We start from the raw sequence: 21,072 nt of genomic DNA on the forward strand, positions 1-21,072 counted from the left end.
TCTGGGCCCAGGCTGCCAGGTACACAGAATGAGGACGGTGAAAGTCATTGCATCCAGCCCCATCCTTTCACAGATGAGACCTTGAAACCATAGAGGACTTCTCCGGCTATAAACAGTTTGAAACCCAAGGCCTCCTCCCCGTTATTGGGGTCTGGATCACATTCTTCCAGGAGTTCAGTGTGTCTAAAGGTACCCCACAGCTATTTGTCTCTCTCTTCTCCCCTACCAAGCAACAGGACATCCCACCATGTCTGCTTCAAGGGTCCAATCCTCCAGCGAAGTAACCCTCCAACTCCCACAATCTTGGACAGGGGAAGAGGCAAGAGGGGTGCCAGGTACAGGAACTGTTACAGTGCCAGCTCTGGAAAGGAGACTGCCCACCTATCCATATCCCTTCTCCAGAGGGAGTAGGCCATAAAGCAGGGAGGCAGTGAGCTTAATTGAATTCATATTTAATAATTACAGGCACCGTGCCCCCCCCTTCCCCCTGCCCAGGCAGCAGCAGGGGTGGTGCAGGGGCTGGGGCATATGCCCCCAGCAGCGAGGACGGCAGTCCCATGAGTGATTTTCAGAAAATAAAAAAGGACCCCAGGGGCAGGCGGTGGTGCCCCCCCCCAAGACACACCAAATTTCAAGACTTTATATATAATATATCTCTGTGCCCCAGGGGGAGGAGGGACACCTGGCAGCATCCTGGAGGGGGGCCCCAGGCAGCCCCACGCCATCCTGCCTCTTCAGCCATTTTATTAGCTCAGACACATCGCACTACAGGCACCCACTGCCACCGCCGCTGCTGCCGCCCCCCCTGCAGTCCGGGCGGCTGGCTGGGTCATCCGAGTGTCCATGGGGCTCCAAGTCCCCGGCCCCACCCGCCCTCAGTTGTGGTCAGACTCCTCCTCCTCCGCTTCACGAAGCCACTTGAAGAAGGCTGTGACAGATTTAAGGGCTACGCCCTTGCCCTGTTGCTCAGCGGGGTCCTTGCTACTCTCCCAGCTGTAGAAGGCATCCTCTTTCACCACGTCCTCGTCATACAGCGCATCAAAGAACATCCGAAGCAGGTCTGCAAGCAGGCAGGACAGCAGTTAAGGAGTGCTGCCCACAACCACCCAACCCACTCCCAAGCTCCACTGTTAAAAATCAAGGCCCTGACCCATCAATCATCCTGACATTTGTGTGTCTGACCATTGATTACAGAGTGACTAGGTAGGTCTCTAACAAGGTGTTAATCTTACTTTACGATCTAAGACTGCTGCACGCACAGGAACAAATCACGGCAGAACCTTACAAACTGCCTTACCTTGGCAGCTTCTCCATTCATGATATATTTAATGAGGAAAACTATACACAGAATTGGTACTCCTAAATTTGGGAATCACAAAAGTCCCAGATATATCACTCACCAAAGTCAAGGGTTTATCACCTGGAACATTCACTGGCCACCATTACAGATTCTGACAAACTGTGGATCCCCATTTCCCCTTATTTTCCATACATCTGAACATACACATCCTCTCTAGCCTTGACATTTTTACGTGTGCCACATCCTTTGCCAGGATCATCTTTCTCTTGTCACCTTCCTAATGAATTTTTTTAGGTTCAACTCCAGCACCCCTTCCTCTGACCCTCTTTCTCCCCAACCTGGCTTCTAGTGAAGCCCTCCCAAGCGCTTGTCCTATCAGGCCTGAACACAACCTGTCCCATTCCCCATACTGTACTCCCAATCTTTCCAAAAGCAAATGGAGGCCAAGTAGTGAAACATTTCTTCTGAATAAAGAAATAAAGCATAGGTTCTAGAGTCTAGGCCTGGGTGAAACGCTGACAGCCATCTATGAGAAGCTGCAAACCAGGATGTTCCTGAGGGCGCACACACCCTCAAATCCACAACCACCACCCGTGGACAGCCCCCCAGCCCCATCCTACGGCAGCAGAGCATTCGTCCCAAACTTGTGCTCCAAATCCGGTGCATCCCACCCACCCTGGGGACCCTACACAATCAATTATCCACTCTGCCCTGTATCTTCAAACCCAAGTTTCTCCCTTCTAAACACAAAAGGCCTCCATCGCAACCACAATCTCTTACAGTCAAACAAAAGATTTTTGTCTTTGGACAAGACATTAATTAAACACTTTGTCTACACTTGCTGTTTTCCTTTTTTCCTATCTCACTCAAGTATTCCTCAGTCCTTTCCAATCCAGAGTGTCCCCTGCTCTACTAAATACTGTTTATGCCAGAGCGGCCTCCATGTTTTTACACTCCAAAGGCCCTAAACCGTCAGCTCTGCTCCTATGGAACTCTCAAGCAGCATCTAGCATTACTGACCACTTCCCCCTCCTAAAATTACTTTGTCCTTTGTTCACAGGGCCCTGTCCTCCTCTGGTCCCTCCCTGTGGGTCCTCTACTTCCTCAAGGCTCTATCCCATATTCTCATTGCTCTCCCTTGGGCAATCCCATATCCTCTGAGGACTTGCACATGTGTTGCCCTGGGTCAGCTTCTCACAGATCGGCCACCAACCCTGACCTCTTCCTCTCCAAATGAATTCCCATACTCAGCTGTCTACCTGACATCTCTGATCACCCCCACCCAGGGACCACAAACCCAATTATGACCAAAATCAACTTGACCCAGTGTTCCCAACCCCCAGAGTGAACGGTATACCACACTATCACCTCACTCAAAGCATCCTGGGAGTCATACATTAACTTGTCTCATCACCTCTTCCCCCTTAGGCCAGTGTTATGTCTTAACTGTAGTTACCTCTCCCAGCTTCACTGCCACCAGCAACACAACCCACTCCTAATTTGCTGCTCTTGCCATGTTCACACTTAACCCGTTCCAAACCATTCTTCCTACCAACGGCCCGGATGAGCTAAAAACTAAAATCCCACAAAGCCTTTTCCTGTCCTTAGGCTGAAGGCCAAAACTTGTCCCACGGCTTAGACAGCCCTGCATGACCTAGCCCACGTCCATCTCTCCAGCCCCATCTTGCCTCACATACGACTGGCTGCTGTGCTCGCCCACAGTGGCCTTTCTTGAACAGTTCTCTTGCTTTGTGTCAAGTACTTTCTGCCTCAGGGTCTTCCTTTACACACACAGTTCCTTCAAATCTCCCCCTCCAACTGGTCATTTAGCTACCATTTGTCACTTCCCACTCATTATCCTTTAGACTAGGTGTCCCCAGAGAGCACCCCAAGGACCCATCTTCCAACACTCATCACCACTGTGTTACTCTATGCCAACACAGAACTGTACTGGACTTTATCACTGCCAATGTCCCAGTGCTCTGGCACATACCTATCTGCTGAATGCATAATCTCAGGCATATTAACCTAAGCCTCAGTCTCCCAATAAGAAAAAGGGGATAACAGCATTGGCCTTAAACAGTAGTTGTGAAGATTAAATAAGGCAAAAAAAGAAAATTATCTCAACCCCATGCCAAGACGCCAGAGCACTCAGTATTTAGAAATTGTTATCACTTTTCACCTCCATGCTCCTGGCACAGAACAGTAGTCAAGTAATCTTCACGATGAGTCTAACTTCTTCCATTTGTAGGCAAAGAAATAAGCAGTGCAGGGGGAAGGAATCAATCACCAGGGCATTTTGCTCTCCTATGACCAGCCCCCTTTCTTGGGTTGAGACCCTTTGCAATGACTGCCTCCTGTTCTCTGGCAGCTCCTCCACCCCACCCCTGCAGCCCGGCTCTTACTGGCGGGCTGTTCTAAGGTCACTACAAGGGCCTGGAGGGCGTAGAGCGCCTGCAACTCCTTCTGTTCATCACATAAGTATTTCTGTAGCAGTTTCGCTCGAGCTTTCAGCACCGCGACATCCACTCGGAGGGGCGTCTCAACTACAGGAAGAAAGATGGGGTTAAGCAGAATAATGCACCCTCAGCCTGGTCCAGTCCACAACTAGGAGGCAAAGACCAAAACCTTCCTCCCTCCATCTGCTGGGCCCACCCTTGCCCCTCCATCTCCCTGGCTCCTCTTACAGATAATTGCAGAATAGCAGACAGCTGTCATGAGGGCCCGAACTAGTGTGTTGGATGCTACCTGCTGCTCACTCAGGTTGGCCTGTGCAGAAGAGAAACAAATGGCCTATATGTTCTGAATTCTGTCCCTACCCGCACACCAAAAACTGCCTCTCCTGTATGCCTCTCTCCCAATATCCAGGAGAAACATACCTCTATCCAGTCAAACACCCGTTGGTTACTGCTGCCCTCCTTCAGCAGCTTCTCCAACTGTTTGCTCAGCTCCTCAGAGGAGAGCATCCTCTGGCCAGGGGCTTCAGACTCCTCGCCCAAGGTATACTCCACCTTCTACAAATGAAAAGACCCAAATAGGAGGTAAGTATACCATGTGAGTTGCTGAGGGAAGAGGGAGACGAATGGCCAGTCCCAAATGCTAGAATTAACCTAACTCCAGCCGCAAACCTGTTCAGCGACAAATGCACTGATGTCCTGGCCTTCAGGTACAAATTCTTTCCAGCTGAGTCCAGCTTCTCGCCACAGCATCCCCACCTTTTTGGGACCCTAGAAAATGTAAGACCAATTCAGTAACCCTCTCTCCCTCTAGACCTAGTTCCACAAATGTCATCTAGCAAATATTTACTGAAAGCCCATTAGGGGCCTAAGGGTTCAAATTGTTACAGAGATACCAACAGGCACAGTCTCTCCATGCCTACAGACTGGTACTACCACCCAAAGACACAAGAACTCATCTACCACAGTGCTAGGAAACTGAGGCGGGGGGTAGGGTGCGGTGGGGAGAATAGCCTAACAGCCTCTATGAAAGACATCAATTAGCTTTCACAAGATCACCTTTACTGAAAAAGGTAAACAACCAAATCCAAATACCTCATCCCAGACTTCTACATTCCTCGATGTTTCTTTTTCTAAAATTGCTTAGTTTTCCATTATTCCAACTTACCAAACGCTCATGGGAGAGGACAACTTCTAACAAATATGCCTTTTTAGTTATTAAGTCCAGAAAATTTTAGATACAGATCTATCCCTCCCACAGCCCCCAAGGCAAATCAGAAATCCTCACATAAACAATAGTCTGAGCCCATTTTCTGTTAGGGAACAAGGCATTCTGAAGACATTACTCTTAAAATAACCGACACTCAAAATGATGACATTAATCCTAAATAAGACTATTATACTTCACGAATTTTAAAGATACTCATTCCAACACCACTAAAATTGAATTGCCTCACAGTTGATATATTACATTTAAACAAATGATCATAAGTTTTTTTCTTTATTAACAGTGCATGAATAACACATCCTATAACCTAATACACCGGATTTAATGAACGCGGTAGTTCAAAGTACTTTTCTCTCTTTTTTAAACACAAACTATCCTGCTACACATTTCTACCCAAAAGGATTAATAGGATGCTGAAAGAGCAAGTCCCTTCCACTAAAGTCTCATTTGTCCAGGTCCCAGGGGAGCTAGACATTTTTTTTTTTTAATGTTTATTTATTTTTGAGAGAAAGAGAGTGTGAGCAGGAGGCGGGGCAGAGAGAGGAGACATGGAACCCGAAGCAGGCTCCAGGCTCTGAGCCATCAGCACAGAGCCTGAGCAGGGCTCAAACTCACAAACCGTGACGTCATGACCTGAGCTGAAGTTGAAGTCAAAAGCTTAATGGACTGAGCCACCCAGGCGCCCTGGGAAGCTAAATTCTTAAAAGTGCCCTTCCCAGCTCTCACTACCAGAGTACCCTGCCCAACTTGCCTTTCCCATCTCTCCACTATGACATTTTATAGTCACCACTTAACTTTCACAAAGCAGTCCCAGCGCCCTTCTGGAAAGGCTTTCTGTCATGAACATTACCAACCTCACAGACCCTCCATTTTGACTATTTTATTTCACGCTTTACTTAACACTGTTTTTATTAAGCTGTCATTTCTTACTTTTCTCTTCCAGCTGGTTTCCTATGTTTTATTCACGGTGGTATCTCCAGTGCCTAGTATGTGATTAGTAAATGTTTTTAAAGAATGCTAGCTTAACCGGGGCGCCTGGGTGGCTCAGTTGGTTGGGCAACTGACCTCAGCTCAAGCCATGATTTCACGGTTCAGTTCGTGAGCTCGAGCCCCACGTTAGGCTCTGTGCTGACAGCTCAGAGCCTGGAGCCTGCTTCGGATTCTGTGTCTCCGTCTCACTCTGCCCCGCCCCTGCTCACACTCTGTCTCTCTCTCAAAGATAAACAAACATTAAAAGAAAAAAAAATTAAAAAAAAAAAAAAAAAGAATGCTAGCTGAACCAATCAATCAATCAATCAATCAAGGGCTTCGGGTCTTAGACTCCCATTCTCCTCCAGCCTTGGCGAGAACTCAACAGGAACTGGTCAGTGCCAGTCTCAACATTTCCTCTCCCAGGTACCAACACAGAACTACCATCAATATTAACCCCATCCCACCAAAGGACCGTGAGGTTTCAGGGTCACAGCAAGGAGCCAAAACTGGATGGTGGGAAGAGAAGTCCTGACACATCACCCCCAAAAGGCTCTCACTCACCATGCTTTTACATAGAAGCCCCAGGATCTCCAGCAACAGAGAAGCAGCTTTGCCCATGGGTCTCAGAGGTTTTGTAATCTCCCTACAAGAAAATTACAGGGAGTGTTGATAGCCTCCAAAGCCCTCTCAACACACTACCCCATCCCTCCCTAAACCCAGGCATCGAACTTGCCATACGTCCCTCCTCTCCCCTCCCCAACTCTGTCTTTACCTCCCTTGAATCCCACTCAAGGGGCTTACCTGAACAGTTCCCCCATAGGTACTCCACCTTCCTGCAGAATGGGCGTTATGAGTTCTGCTAGGTAGAGCCACACATGGGGGATGTCAATTTCCATGTCTTCAGCCAATTCTAGGATTTCATACAAACTGCAGATGAAATGAATTCAAAGTCAGGGCATTCTAGGAAAGACCAGCCAGACCTCCCACCCTCCATCTGGGGCATCACGGCATTGTTAAAGGATCAACTGTGGAGCCCCTGGGGAGCACTTCCTAGGCACGGGGCAATTATCTCAAGCTAAAGCCACACTCCAGTCCTTACATGGTACACCCCTATCCCTGCCAAAAGATCTGTTAACCAGGACAGCTGAGGAACTCCAAGGTTCCATGGGTCCTATAAAGGAGGGAAGTCTGTGGGTATGGAAAAATAGGAGGCCCTAAGAAGGCATACCCTTGGTAGTACTGAGCAGTGGAGAGGTGCCCGGCAAAGAGCAGCTGGTGCAGCAGCCGCCCCATATGCTCACGAGCGATAGTGCTGCGCTCCAGTGTTGACTCGATGCCATGCCGCACAAAGATGAAGAGCAGGGAGGGTGAGGCCAGCTCCTGTACGCACTGCACTGCCTCCTGCAGGTGTGCGGGGCAGGAGGGAGAGGGCAGTCACCGTCTGGTCCAGACCCCATATTCCATGCCTGTCCACACACGTCCTTCCCTGCCCACTCTGTCACTCAGACCCCTCCCAATGCCTACCTTCATGTCATTGAGATGGAGATATTCTTCGATAATGGCCTTGGATTTCTTTTCCAGCTCTTCCTCAGAGAGTGCAGCCTTTGGGGGGCTCACCGGGGGCAGGGTGGCTTCTCGCTTCACTGAAAGGGAAAAAACAGATTGAGGACTTCAGTTCTAATTTTCCTAGAAAGAAGGGCCCAGAGCTCTGAAGACAGTCTGGGGACTGCCTAGTCCCAAACATACCCTTCCCTTCCTCTTCCAGCCCCTTACCAGCATCCCGCCCACGGTCCCGATCCTCCGTGAGGCTAGCTGCCTTGCGCAGTCCCTCAGGCTGGGAGGGCCGCTCTCTACTCCGTTCTTCCACTTCCTTGCTGAAGCTCCGCTTAGTGGCAGGTGTCCGAGAGCGATCGAGCCGGTCTCCACGCTCACTTCCCCGTTCACTCCGCTCTAGGCGGTCTCCCCGGTCCCCGGCTTTCTCACCTCTTTCCCGGCTCAAGCTACTCCTGGAGAAAAAAGCAGGCACGTCACCTCTCACCTATATGCCTAGCTGCTCTCTTGTATTAACTATCCAACATGCTGAGCAACTGCAGGGCCTAGTTCCTGGCGTCAGGAATGTGCCCCATCTAGCCAGAGGTTCTGAGCATTACAGGTGTGAGGATTCCTATAGCAACCACCAAAGTCCAATCACAGCACTCTCACAGCATAAAGAAGAAAAACATCCAGGAAACCTCACCTCTGTACCACACGTCTGCTATCTGTGTTTTCTGTAGGTACTGCTTGTTGAAGGGCTGAGAAGCGGTTCAAGGTACTAGTAGCTGGACGAGCAGCTTCTGATGCTGGGGAGGCAAAAAGCCCGGATCAGAATCTCTTGCTACTGTCTTCCGTTCTATCTCCTACTGTTTAGGACACTTGGTCCTAGTCCCGACAAGAACACAGTTTATTCCCCAGCCCCAAACATACGCCTCCCATTACTACCTAACCACTTTGTACCAAAAGCCTCCCTTATAGACAAGGCTCTGCCCTCAAGAGAGAATAGCCACCCAGCTCCTTACAACGGCCTCCATACCTGCATCAGAGGGCTTGGCTCCTGAGCCTCCACTGCTGCCCTTGCCCCAGCTCAATCGCCCACCAGGTGCAAAGAGCTGGTTGTTAGAATCAATGGAGCCGGGCTGAGGAAGGAAAGGGGAGTGGAGTCATGAGTCTAATCTGGCCGAAGCCCGCAGCCACAAGGTAGCAAATTGCCTAGACCAGGGGAAACTTTTCCTGTAAAAGGCCAAATAGTAAATATTTTAGCCTTTGTAGGCCATATAGTTTCTATTTCAACTACTCCACTCGGCCACTGTAGCACAAAAGCAGTCATGCACAATACTTCAGGGAAATGAGAATAGTTATATCCCAATAAAACCACGGATACTGAAATTTACATTTTGAATAATTTCATATTACATAATACCCGCTTTATTTTTTTTCAACCGTTAAAAAAAACACGAAGGCCATTTCTTAGCTGTGAAATGTAGAGAAGCAAGGAATGGGCCAGATTTGCTGTGAGTTTGCTGACACTGGCCCAGACGGATGTGAATACACCCCCTGCTAGAGCTGGCAGCCCTGTCACTAGCAATCTAACTAGTCTAAGAGGAAAAATTCAGCCGTTGCCTTCCCAACCTCAGAAAATGAGGGGACTGAGATCCAAACCTATGCTCAATGTCTGTTTGATCCCTCTTCACCCTCCCATGACCAGCACCCCTCCCTCCAATACACACACCCCTACCTTCGTGATCTTGGTGAGCCGTGAGGTGTCAATAGGGCGGCTGCCCTTGCTGATGGGGACTGTGTTCCAGCCACCATCATCCACAAGTGGGAGGCCTCGGCCTGGGACAAAGAGAGCATATTGCAATAATGAGTAACTCCTAGCAGCCATATCACCTGGGGCCAGCCCAGCCTCCCTTCCTCAGATCCTCAGTTCCATCACATGGTCTCAGTGGCCCAGACACGTGGCACTAACAAGAAGTCATCAACGGAAAGCTTAACCCCTTACTCTGCCCCCTCCTTAATCTGAGCCTCAAACTCACTAATAGGTGGGCCTGGAGGGCCACCCCGACGCTTGTCGCTGCCCTTGGCCATTAGCTGCTGCACTTTTACATGTTCCCAGTGCTCCTCCATCTCAGCCTCCTTGTGGATCTGGTCAATGGTCTTGGGACCCTGGTCCCCACGGCGTGGCACCCAATTGCTCTGTGGGTAGAGAAGGCCAGTCACAAAGTAATTACATCAGATGGCCAGACAAAGCTGTGTTGGGAACTGGGAACTGCGGGGTACAGGAAGCAGACCAGCAGTGGGAAGGAGAGGACACACACCCGTCGCAGATCCAGCACGTCTTGCAGCATAAAGCGGATTCGGGATGAAGTCTTCTTTTCCTTAATGATTTTTTCCATCTGGTTGAAATACTGATCCATCCGGGGCTAGGAAGAAGCAAAGGCATCAGGTCAGGAACTTGTCATACCTCACCTCCAACTGTAGGCCTGGCCCCTCCTCAGAACTTCAGCTCCATCACTGTGGCTCAGTGGCCCACACATGACAGCCCAACAAGGGGTCTGTCGTCCCTTCCACATCCCAGGACCCCTACCTTGGCTTTTTCAAAATCCAGATCTTTGCCAATGGTAGTGAGCAGACGACAAAGGCATTCAAGAGACTCTTCATCATGGTTCTTAAGTAGTTTAACCACACAGTCATGCATTATTGCCTCCGTTAACATCTTCAGCTTAAACAACTCCCCAATAAACTTGATATTCCCTAAAGAGCGCCGCCGGGCTATGTCTCGAGCCTCTTCCAACTCTTCCTTCAGGCGTCCTCGTTCTTCTGCCTGCCAGTTATAGGATAGAAATCCATCAAAAAGGTACCCAGCCACTGGGCTAACACGTCTCTCCTCCACTGCATTTGGATTCCTAAATGTAGCAGCAACTACTCATGCCTTAAGGCAGAGAAACCTCCAAAACACCATGAACCCCCACCCCTCCCTTATTCCCACCCCCAATTCTATAGCAGAGTAGCAACCGGACGGACAGTGGGTTGGTGGGTTTTCTCTCACCGTAGCAGCTTCATCCATTTCTTTCTGCTTCTTCTCAAAAACCTCATCATCATCTTTGTCTTTCTCAAACTCCTTCTGACATCGATTCAACAACAGTTTTCGGAAGTTCACAGTCACTGTTGGCTTTTCTGTAGTGGGCACTTTCAGCTGTACGTCAAAGAGAATGTCACATTTACACTGGTCCCAAGTGGAAAGGCCCTCCAAGAGTCTTTAACTACCTAACCCAGGAAGACCTCTGGTCCCCAATCTGCCTCCTTATGGCTGCCATCAACAGCACAGGCTGGAAGAGAACCAAGAAGCTGGACTCAAGGAGTCTCAGGAAGAGAAGTAGGGAACTAGACCACAAGGTTTAGTAACAGTGGAAACTAACCGCCATGAGGCAGCGGCACATGTTGGCATAGGCCACAGAGAAGTTGGGCTCTGAAATGGCCTTCTCGAAGATGAGGTCAATGACCCCTTTGAGGCGTTCCTCAGTGTCGATGGCCAGCTGTGTCACCTGCTTCATCAGCTGCTGGAACATCTGGGGTGTCAGCTTATTCAGTATGGAGCGCACCCTGCGGAACAGGTCCTGGCAGAGGGGACAGAGAAGACACAGGATCCAGTGAGGTTCTCAGAAGAACAGAGGTCGCTGGGAGGAACAGTAGAGGGTGGTAGGGACTCAGGTAGACACTAGTGATAAGAATGACAGAAACAGGAGCAGCTGGGTGACTCAGTCGGTTAGGCATCTGACTCTTGATTTCAGCTCAGGTCTGATCTCACAGTTCATGAGACAGAGCTCCAAGTCGAGCTCTCCACTTTCCGTGAGGAGCCTGCTTGGGATTCTCTTGGTCTCCCTTTCTCTCTGCCCCTCCCCATATGCACATGCACTCTCCCTCTCTCTCTCAAGACAGATAAACATTTAAACAAACAAACAAACAAAAGAACAGAAACAGAGAGGGCAAAGTTGGCTCAGAGGGCAGACCTTGAAAAGAAAAATTGGAGACCAAAAACAGCACTTGTCAGTACCTGGGTTTTGCTGCCATCAGCATCCTCTTCCCCTCGATCCTTATCAGCAGCTGTCCGCTTGCTGCTGGGTTTCCAGGCTTTCTCTGCTTTGTTCAACTTTATATCTTCAGTCATTAACACCGTGGCAATGATCTTGCGTGGTTCCTTTCGGGGGCCCTGCTGAGAGCGCCGGGGTCCCAGACCAGCCTGCTAAGCAAGGGGCAAGAACAAGTGAAGACACAGAGCTAATCAGCACAACCTGTGACACTGCCACCATGCATCTCCAGGGCAGTTTTCTCCCCATCTCTCAACAAGACAAGGGAGCCATCCCCCAAACCCCCTTGACCATCTGTCCCTCCAGCCAGTCCCACTCACCGGCCCTCGGGGCAGCTCCCCACCTGGCCCACCCCTTGGGGGCCCACGGTTGCTAAGGGCTGGTCGGCCAAGGTTGGCAAAGGAAGGAGTGAAGTCTGGGCCGCAATTTATGCCTTGAAGTCTAGCGGGGTCCAGTGGCCGTAGTGGTGTTTTATTGGCCTGTGAAGAGGACGCAGAAGGCATGAGAAACAGTTATGGCTCTTGACTACTCTCTCAGGACCTCAGGCACCTCCCCCAGCAAGCCCGCCAGCCCAAACTGACCCTCCCCCTCAAGCCTACCAACCTTATCCAACACCACATCGCTGATATGGGGCAATCCTTCTGGCTTCTGCATACTGGCAAAGATGAACTGAAAGCCAAGCAGGAACTCACGGTCATAACGCTTTTTCTCCTCAAGGTTTAGAGGCTTCCACTGATCTACGAGGAACACAAGATGAACCAATCATATACACTGGTCTCCTGGGGGCCTGGCAAGACTACACAACCCTTCTCAACTTTTCCCTCAGCATACCTGACTTATACTCATACTTCTGCTCCCCTGGCTGGATGTTCTCAGCATTGTGAATTTTGTCTTCCTTTGAGTCCCAGGTCTCATCTGCTTCCTCAGGCCGGGGGGGCACACTGCTGCCCTCAGGCTCCAGACCAGGGCTGGTGCCTACAGGAGGCTGATTTTCCACCTCTGGTACTCCTGGGTTCACCTATAACCACAGGACACCCCATTTTGGTTACAGTATGATCACTGTTCCATACCCACACTCTGCCCTCTCCCCTCCATTACTTTCTGCTCCCTTACCTCCTTGAAGGCATCTAGAAGGTCTCCTACAGCCTCCTTCTTATTGAGCTCCTTAATTTTCCGTCTCCTCTTTGGCACAGACACTGCCACTATTTATTTAGGGGGGGAAAAAGTGGGAATAACTTATATGGGGAACAAAAGTGGGAATAACTGGGGAAATAAAAAGCAGCTACTGTATAGTATTTCCTCTTTCCAACATACCCACTGTGGACTTAAAATTCCTTAATCTCGTAATTTTAGCTCTTAGGGTCCACGACAAGGCTTCTATGACCCAGACACAGTGGCACAAATGAGAGGTCATCAATAAAGAGAAAAAAAAAAACCACACCTTTCAGTCCGCCCCACTTCTACCATCCCATCACACCTTACCTTGGGTGGCTGCTGCTGCCTCCAAATTCTGAGGCAGGTGGGCTGCAACAGGGGTGCTCTCTTGGGGAAGAAGTTCCTCTCCTCCTTTCTCACCCTCAGCATCTCCTGTTTCTCCTTCTTCTTCATCTTCTTCCTCTTCCTCCATTTCCTCCTCCTGGGCGGGGGAAGCAGCTGGAGGAGCCATAGCTGGAGTGGCAGAGAGGACGGCGGGGGGAGCCACTGATGCTGTAACCTCCTTGGCCTGCTCCTGTGGCTCACTGACTGGGCTTAAGTCCACAGCTGGTGGCGAGGGGGCTCCGTTGAGCAGTTCCTCAGGTTGGGCAGTTGGAGCAATGGGCACGGGGGATTCAGAAGGACAAGCTGGCGGAGGGAGAGGAGCAATCTCGGGGCTCGACTCAACCTCTGGTTCCAGATCCTCAGATGAGACCATGCCGTTAGGTTCAGGCAGAATTTCCACTTTGTGAGATGCAAGGGGGGTGGGAACCTGGAGAGGACTGGAAGAGAACTCAGATTCTGGAATCGGTTTGCTAAGTGTCACTTCTACTTCCAGTATGGGTTCGGCGAGGGGAGTGGGTTCTGGAGAGAGGCAATATGGCTCCCTAGTTTCACGGGGCATGGGGGTGGATTCTTCTACAGACATCTGGATCATCCCCGTTGTCACAGTGTCCCCAGGAATGGAGAGGACTGCAAGATTAGGCTCAGACCCCGGTTCCAATATTGGGGGTGGTGATGGGGTCGGACAAGGTGACGAAGGCTGGGATTCTGAAGGGCTGTGCTCTGGGCCAGGCAGCCCCGGCCGGCTCCCAATGACTGCTCCCTGGGACCGGTCATCTGCACCACAAAAAAGACAAGTAATTAAAAGCAGGTCTTCAGTGCTGTTGTTCCTCCTCCTCCCAGCTAAGACATTCCCGGCCTAAATCACCCCCGCAATCTTCTCCTATCTAAGCCTTTTCCCTTCTCACCTAAAATCTGATCCACCCGCAAAATCCCACTACCTAAAACCTAAGTCATTCTTCCCTGACACCCAGGTCAAGTCACTCCACCTCCTCAGCATTTGAAACTGTCACACTCCTTTTCACCATAAAAGCTCTGCCCCACCTGCTTACCTACCTGGCCGGACAACAACAGCAACCTGGGGTGTCTCCCCATTAGCTTGAGGCTCCAGACCGCCTCCCGTCTGCAAGACACAAAGAGTTACCAAGTTTGCCCTGAAGAGGCCCACAACCCTTCTCTACTAGAGCCATTTCTACTTTAAGTCTGCCTAAAAATCCAGGAAAACAGGAAAACAAATCCCTTAGTTGGAAAAAAAGATCAAAGGACTTGAGAGTCCAGGTCAGAACAGCCATCGTAGCCAGGGCCTCACTCAAAGAGCAGACAGTACCTGGGGAGGGGTAGGTGTGGAGGCGGTGCGGGCCCCAGACATGATCTCCTCTGTGATATCCTTCCCTCCTTGGTTTGGATCTCGAATTCGGATCTGGGGAAAGAAAGCTCCGGGATGAGTGGGAAGCAAGGGGAGCCCACCTTTCCACCCTGCCCCACTCCTAAGACTCCACACCAACCCCCCACTCCCCACTGGGAAGCGGGTGGGTGAGTGCCAGAAACCCCATGAGTTCTACTGTCAACCCATCCAGCTCATCTTGTATTCCCTGCCCTGGCCCCCACCCCTAAGAGACCCTTGACCTCACAGAGCAATCTCGTACATCACAATGCCCCTCCCTCCCTCATCCCTGCCCCACCAGCAGTCCCCAAGTCAATTGGCTGCACACCCTAGAGCCCAGGACCCCCATCTAGCACCCATCCGGCTCACTTGTGGCTAGTCTGCCTGATCTCTGGGGGCAGGGCCCAGATCCAGTGGGTGGAGCCAGGGTGACTCAGCGGCTTCCCCAGCCCTGGCACCCTATTCTGGGCACCACGCCCAGGGCTTGAGGATTGAGCAGAGGCGGAGGCCTCAAGAGCTTCCAGGACTGGGAGGTGGGGGGTGGGGCCACAGAAAACAAACCATTTCCAAGACAAGCCACCAGAAACCCAAAACCGAACATAGATCTTATAGACCCCAGAACCTTGGTCTCTCAGGAACTCCTGCACTAGCCACTTCAGTTCTTCCCATGAGCTGCTTCTACACTGACGTCTTAGTACCTTATACTTTACAGAGAACCTGAGCACTTCAGATCCCCATTCTCTATCCGCTCCCGGCTGAAGATCTCCTTCCTCAACTTTCTGCTCCCTGACCCACAATGTCTGACCTTGATTCTCCCTTTCCCAGATGTCCCAGAGCCCCTTGCTGCTACTCACGGTCTTCCGCTCCCTCTTGGGAGCAATCTGGGGTGGCTGGTTCATCAAAACTGGGGCGGGGGCCACACCAGTGGGAAACTGCTGCACACCCTGGGCTGGGTAGTAGGCGCCAGCTTGGGAGGGGGGATGGGCGAAGGGGGATGGAAGGGACACAGAAAGGAAGAATGGTGGCAGTGTCAGGGCCCAACCATGTACAAATGCCTGCTTGAACACCTCCCATCCCCAGAACCTCTCATCACCCACGGCCGGCCCCTCGCCCTGCCCCACCCACCTCCCCAAGGGAGTTAGGTGTCTATCAAAGCTGGGGAACCAGTCTGAACTGCGTTTACAAGAATTCCTGACACTGACACACACACCTTATAGGCGCACACTCCTTCCCCTCCACACCAGCTACCACTACCAGAACTTCTGTTTCTCTTCTACCCTATAAGATAGAATGTATGCCTCCGACCCCCAGCAACACACACACACATGTATTCTGAGGGAGCAGCAACTACTTAACCTGAAACAGAATCTTTGGCTGGGAATGAGAAAAACAGATTTGCCAACCCTGTCCCACTCAACCTGAGTCCAGTTCCAATCTCCAGCCCTTTACTAAGGGGCAAGGAAACAAAGAGTAACATTATGAACCAGGCCCAGGAAGTGGAAAAATTAATTCCTTAAAGCAATGGTCTCCAAAATGGGATGCATTCTTTAATCTCATCCATAATATCCACTTGTTTGTTTTTGACAAACAACATGTTATTTGTTTAAATGATGCATATGTATAAACAAACAAAACACACATATTAGAGGTACACACTCAAAATATTTCCTGAGATGATCAGAAAATTTTGGAAACCACTGCGATAAAAAAAACGAATCCTTTCCTAGAATATAAGTGAAAAACAGCTACAAAATCCTCTCAAATCCACATTACATGGGCTCCCACCAACCACAGAACAAGTGTCACAGGAAATGTTTACTAACAGGCCCTCAAACTTGTGCATGACCCTATATTCTTTGACCTGAGAAGGACTCCTAACTCTCAGCAATAGGATAAAACACTACCTGCCCCTCACCCAATAAGTTACATATTAAGCACCAATCCCTACTTAACCCTATCATTTTTAGACCAAGGAATGAGCCTAGGAAGGGTCTAGGAATTTATAGGTGAGTTTAGATGCTCCGTGGGACTCACTCTCAACCTGACTCCTTCCCCTGCTTACCATAAGTTCCAAACTCTGTAGGGCTTGCACCCGGATAGAAGCTTGGGGCTCCTGGCTGTACAGGATACTGCTGTGTCGGGACAACATATGTGGAACGCCCCTGGTGGGGAAGGGGGAGGAGGGGAGAGCAGTTGAGGGAGCTATGAGTACCATATCAAACTACAAAGAGAACGTAGGGCAAGACAGGACAGGTCAACTATGGGCAATGACCAAAACAAAGTCCCACCTCTGGAAAAGAGATGGGACTGGAGGGTCAGGGTAAGGGAGGTGGGGGTTCAGGTTTAAGGTTCCATGGCTTCCAGTCCCCAAGCCTCCAACCTCACCTGTCCAGGGATGTAGTAGGCCCCTTGGGAGGCTGAGTAGGAAATCTGGGAAGGGATCATCATTACTTGGGATCCAGCAGGGTAGACATGAGCAGCTGGGCCAGGGCGGGCGGGGGCTGCACTCTGCACTCGGGAGGCTGCACTGCTCGGGGGCTGGGCCCGGCTAGGGTAGAAGTGCTGTCAAGAGTGAGGAAGGCAGTTGGCATTGGGAAAGGAAGGAAGTGGACAGCAAAATGGCCACTCCACAATGTCTCTACTCTGGAGAGAAATACTGAGGGCTTTGGAGCACAGGGACCAATCCTAACTCACTTGACCAACTGATGATTAAGTGGCCTCTTGTACTCACACATACTCTCCACATTCAAGTATACACTTTGCACTCCATGAATATACTCCCTCACTGCCGTGCATACTCACGTCACTTCCACCAGGCTACGCTCTGCAGAGGCTTCCTAACACCCAGATGCATCATGCCTAAGTGAAGCCCTTTTGGGCAACATACTCCCCAGCATGCATTGCTCCACCCTAAGGTACTGAGAAACTAACCACTAACATGCAACAGTCTCCCAGTTCCCAGATATGCACTCTGCAAGACTTAGCCTCTAACATGCATCGGTCAGTCTCAGACTGAGGACCTTAACAGCAAACATGTCCCCACCCTGAAGACCCCCAGTCCCTGTATCTAGTCCTCGACTAGGGCAGAGGATAATGGTGAGACTATGAGAGGGTCCAGGATTAGCAAAGGGGTATTACCTGCAGAGACCTGAATCCTCCCTGAGAGCACATGGGGACAGGAAAGAAGAGAATTATCTCCAAGGTGATGAGGGGGAAAAATGAAGGAAGTAGGACAAGAATGCTGCCACTTAGTGAGAAAGAATTTAGGGAACAGAGAAAGGCAAGAACCAGCTGGAGTGTTTACTTTGCCATAGTCCAAAGAGAAAGAAGGGAAGGGAAATGGAGCAACCACAACCTCCCAGTAAAAGAAGGAAATAGGAAAGAAAACAGGAGTTGGCAGCAGGGCCCAAAGCACTGCTCCCAATTCTCAAGGCACCAGGACCCCTACTAATGCCACCCCACAGACTACATACTCCCCAAGGGGCCAGCCACCGTAAGTAATCAACAGCACAAAGTGCAGAGACACATGAAAGAACACAGAGCAACTATCAGGAAATTGGGGCAGATACAGGGTCTCCACAGTTTCCATGCTAGGCCCAAACTGGCCTAAGGTTTCCATGGCTCCCACCCAGGCACCCTACTCCCCTCCCCACAGCCCCTCACCTGGCGGGGCTGAGAAGGCGTGTTCATTTGTGTCGCTTGTGGCGTACTGAACACCACCGGTGCTGTCTGCCCCGGGGGAAACGCTGGCTGAAGGGGGGAGACCAGAGTTCAGCAAGAGGGGAAACCCGGGTGGGGCAGAAACCCAAGCTGGTAAAGTAAGGGGAGCAGACCTGTGGCAAGAGCTTTAGCAGTCCACATGCCCCCTCTTCCCCATGACAGCCCCTGGGAACAGCCCAGGGGCCCTGTCTCAATTTGGCAGCAGGAAGCTGCACTTTGCCCTGACACAGATGGGGGTGGGAAAATCCAGAGGTTGGAACCTGTTCCTGACCAGCTGCCTGGTCTCCCCCACCCCCACCCCAGTCTCTGCTAATTCCTCCCTAATTACCTGTGGGAGTCCAGGGGATGGGGCAGGTGGGGGGCCTGTGGGCTGTGGAGCTTTGTTCATTTCATTTGGTGCCACATCAGGGTCCCCCCAGCACCTGTTGGGAAAGAGTGGAGCTCGGAAAAGGAGAAGGGACCCAAGCTTAAGGCAAATGGAGTGGGGGGAGGGGTTGAAGCAAGGGCCGGGTTCCACACCGAGTCCCAGAGGCGCGAAGGGGTTGAAAGAGCAGAAAAGATCCAGCTTATGTCCCCACCAACACGTTGTCAAACCAGCATCACCTCCAACCACCCCCCTGATCTGCTGAAACAGCCCCCTCACTCACCCCCTCGGTTAAGAATAAGTCCACGGTGCGGCCTACAGGTTCTGGGCATCCGAGGGCCTGGGGTTGGGAGGTGAGGGGTATCAACCTGGCTCCGCGGGGCCCAAGACCAACCAGACCGGAAATTCCAGGTCTCGCTGGCACCAGGCTCCCGGATCACAAACGGAGCTAGCAGCTTCGGCCGTGGTGTCCCCACCCCCCACCTGGGGACACCGGGTTCGGGGCCAGGCCCAGGGGCACACAAGGCACGCCTGCTGCGGGTGGCCGCAGGGGCACCCGCGCGGGGCCAGACGCGAGGCCTGCCGCCGCCCAGGAGTGGAGACCAGGAAGGGCGGGAGTCGGGCCGTAAAAGGCCAGGCGGGCGGCGGCCGAAGAGGAGCCGGTTTCTAGTAAGTGAGGGTCGGCCCGGAGGGCGGGCGGGGCCGGGGGCTCCTCCCTGCCCGCCGCTGCCGCCTCCCTCCCCTGCGCCCTCCCTGCGCAGCGCCGGCCAGTGCCAAAGAACAACGTGTCACTTCCCGGCGGCCGGGCCGCAAAGGGGGGAGGGGGCGGCGGGCCGGGAGCCGCGGTGCCTGCGCCCGCGGGGCCCCCTCGGGTCAGACCGAGGTGGCACTTCGCGGCCGGCGAACCCGGCGCCCTCCCAGCCAGCGGGGACCGCATATTCCGGCCCTGCGCTCCCCCACCCCCACCCAGCAGCCAGGCCGGGCCAGGCCGGGCACACGTGGGCCAGGGATCGGGCCCTGGCGGGCCGGGGCCCGGGCTTGGGCCGCGGGGCCAGGGCGCCGGGGCGGCGGCGCAGGGTGGCCGGTCCCGGCCCGGATGGCGGCGGATGCGGGGGGAGGGGGTGGGGGGGCCGGGTCGGGCCCGGACATGGCGGCTTTACCTTCAGTCTCCTTCAGTCCGCGCGGCCGAGCCCCACGCAGCCGCACAGACGTAGTCCACAACCATTTCCGGCTCCCCGCACAGATCCCGCTCGGCGGCCACCGCTTCTCCGCAGGCGCAGCCGGCGCCCCCACGTGACCGGCGCAGAGGGAGGAGCTACGCCCGGCGCCGCGGAGCACAGAAGATTTGCCCCGCCTGGTCATGTGACAGTCACTGCCCGCCCCCGTGTCCCCTCCCGAACTTTGGAACTTCCAGACTGACCCCCATCTGCGTCTCCGTTCCGCGGTTCTTTAGTTCATTCATACTTAGAGCATTTATTGAGTGCATACTAAGTACGAGGCGAAGTGCTGGTCAGGGACTGAGAGTAGCGAAATTCATTAAAGACTCAGTCCTGCCTAAATAAATCATGATACAAATAGGAAAATAAAAATTATGCAACCTTTGAAGATAAGGTGATTGAAATACCTATTAAACTGAATGTTAGGCCAGAAAGATTGAAACATTCCAAGAAATTAGTATGAGATTTGCCTCCCAAAGATCAGCCACTCCCAGGGAGGGACAAAAGTCAATCATGGAAAGTTCAGAATAATGACGAAAGAAGTAATCCCAAAACCCCTTCCCTGCAGCCAAAAGACTTGGCACCAGGAGGAACCGTCCTAGAGCCAAATACACGTACTCAGATGGCCTGGGTTTTAATCCAAACTCTGCTGCTTCCTGGCCATGTACCTACTACCCACCTACTTAATAACTGTTATAAAAATGGGAAGATTTGAAACCAGGCAGTCTGGCTCAAATCTAAGCTTTTAACCATGCTGCTTTCTTTACCAATGACAACATCCACTCACTCTATTGGATTGTGAAGATTAAAGGAGTTAATTCATGTGAAAGGGCTTCAGTGCCTATGTACCTAGCAAAGACACACTTGCTTTCACTCACCCATGTGTGATCTGTGGGTGTAGGTGTGTGTATGTGTACACATGTAATCTCAGAAGGTAAGAAAACATTTTCTCTGTACCAAGGATAGAGTGGTGGTTCAATATATATGGCCTATCTGATCTCAATCTTCACAATTTCCTATAAAACAGATTGTATTATTCTTCCCATTGTATATGAGGAACTGAAGCTCCAAAGCAGCAAAGTAGACAGACACATGGCAGAGGAACTATAGTGAGAGTGAATATATAGATCTAGTGTTCTCTGACTCGATCATGTATGACCCCTTCCTCTACTCTTCTCATTTCTCTTCCTCCCTAAGCCAACTAATAAATAAAATTCAATTACTACCTACATGCCAATCTGTTTCTAACTCAGAAACCTCTCTCTCGAACT

General features: G+C 51.5%; 1 protein-coding gene, 1 long non-coding RNA gene and 3 other non-coding genes across 12 annotated transcripts; 1 reads left to right on the forward strand and 4 right to left on the reverse strand.

Annotated features, from left to right (window-relative positions):
• Positions 1–436: 436 nt before the first annotated feature.
• EIF4G1 (eukaryotic translation initiation factor 4 gamma 1) lies at positions 437–19,877 on the reverse strand. Of its 8 annotated transcripts, none has more exons than XM_019463351.2 (34): positions 19,745–19,877; positions 18,868–18,924; positions 18,549–18,642; positions 18,164–18,250; positions 17,639–17,659; positions 16,886–17,062; positions 16,563–16,662; positions 15,355–15,467; positions 14,444–14,536; positions 14,173–14,239; positions 13,063–13,893; positions 12,694–12,782; positions 12,412–12,598; positions 12,184–12,317; positions 11,901–12,059; positions 11,547–11,732; positions 10,912–11,109; positions 10,542–10,688; positions 10,080–10,316; positions 9,811–9,915; positions 9,529–9,688; positions 9,228–9,328; positions 8,526–8,628; positions 8,193–8,295; positions 7,730–7,962; positions 7,481–7,599; positions 7,185–7,357; positions 6,758–6,883; positions 6,518–6,599; positions 4,429–4,527; positions 4,180–4,314; positions 3,988–4,069; positions 3,706–3,846; positions 437–1,060 (listed from the first exon to the last, which is right to left on the reverse strand). In XM_019463351.2, the coding sequence occupies exons 3-34, from the start codon at positions 18,606–18,608 to the stop codon at positions 876–878; spliced, it is 4,833 nt and encodes a 1,610-aa protein (XP_019318896.2). In that variant the 5' UTR covers positions 18,609–18,642; positions 18,868–18,924; positions 19,745–19,877; the 3' UTR covers positions 437–875. The 8 variants fall into 8 exon arrangements, with proteins under 8 accessions (XP_019318896.2, XP_019318893.2, XP_053759543.1 ...); XM_019463348.2 differs by having other exon boundaries at positions 11,547–11,735; XM_053903568.1 differs by lacking the exon at positions 17,639–17,659.
• On the reverse strand, positions 9,404–9,479 carry LOC128777520 (small nucleolar RNA SNORD66). The gene has a single exon (XR_008422765.1). It is a non-coding gene; the product is annotated as a small nucleolar RNA SNORD66 (small nucleolar RNA).
• On the reverse strand, positions 9,983–10,046 carry LOC128777522 (small nucleolar RNA SNORD66). Its single transcript, XR_008422767.1, has one exon. It is a non-coding gene; the product is annotated as a small nucleolar RNA SNORD66 (small nucleolar RNA).
• On the reverse strand, positions 12,934–13,002 carry LOC128777521 (small nucleolar RNA SNORD66). Its single transcript, XR_008422766.1, has one exon. It is a non-coding gene; the product is annotated as a small nucleolar RNA SNORD66 (small nucleolar RNA).
• On the forward strand, positions 18,885–21,030 carry LOC109275236 (uncharacterized). Its single transcript, XR_002084009.2, has 2 exons — positions 18,885–19,253; positions 19,828–21,030. It is a non-coding gene; the product is annotated as an uncharacterized LOC109275236 (long non-coding RNA).
• Positions 21,031–21,072: the final 42 nt, after the last annotated feature.

Source organism: Panthera pardus, unplaced genomic scaffold, assembly GCF_024362965.1.
Source record: "Panthera pardus isolate Hobbes unplaced genomic scaffold, ASM2436296v1 HiC_scaffold_16, whole genome shotgun sequence".
Classification (NCBI taxonomy): domain Eukaryota; kingdom Metazoa; phylum Chordata; class Mammalia; order Carnivora; family Felidae; genus Panthera; species Panthera pardus.

Excerpts from the sequence above, each read along its gene's own strand:
- EIF4G1 (XM_019463348.2), bottom strand. The coding sequence starts at position 18,608 with ATGAACAAAGCTCCACAGCCCACAGGCCCCCCACCTGCCCCATCCCCT. Across the intron at positions 14,240-14,443 it reads CCACACCTACCCCTCCCCAG|ACGGGAGGCGGTCTGGAGCC; the intron begins GTACTGTCTGCT and ends TGTGTCTTGCAG. Across the intron at positions 7,358-7,480 it reads TCCATCTCAATGACATGAAG|GAGGCAGTGCAGTGCGTACA; the intron begins GTAGGCATTGGG and ends GCACACCTGCAG.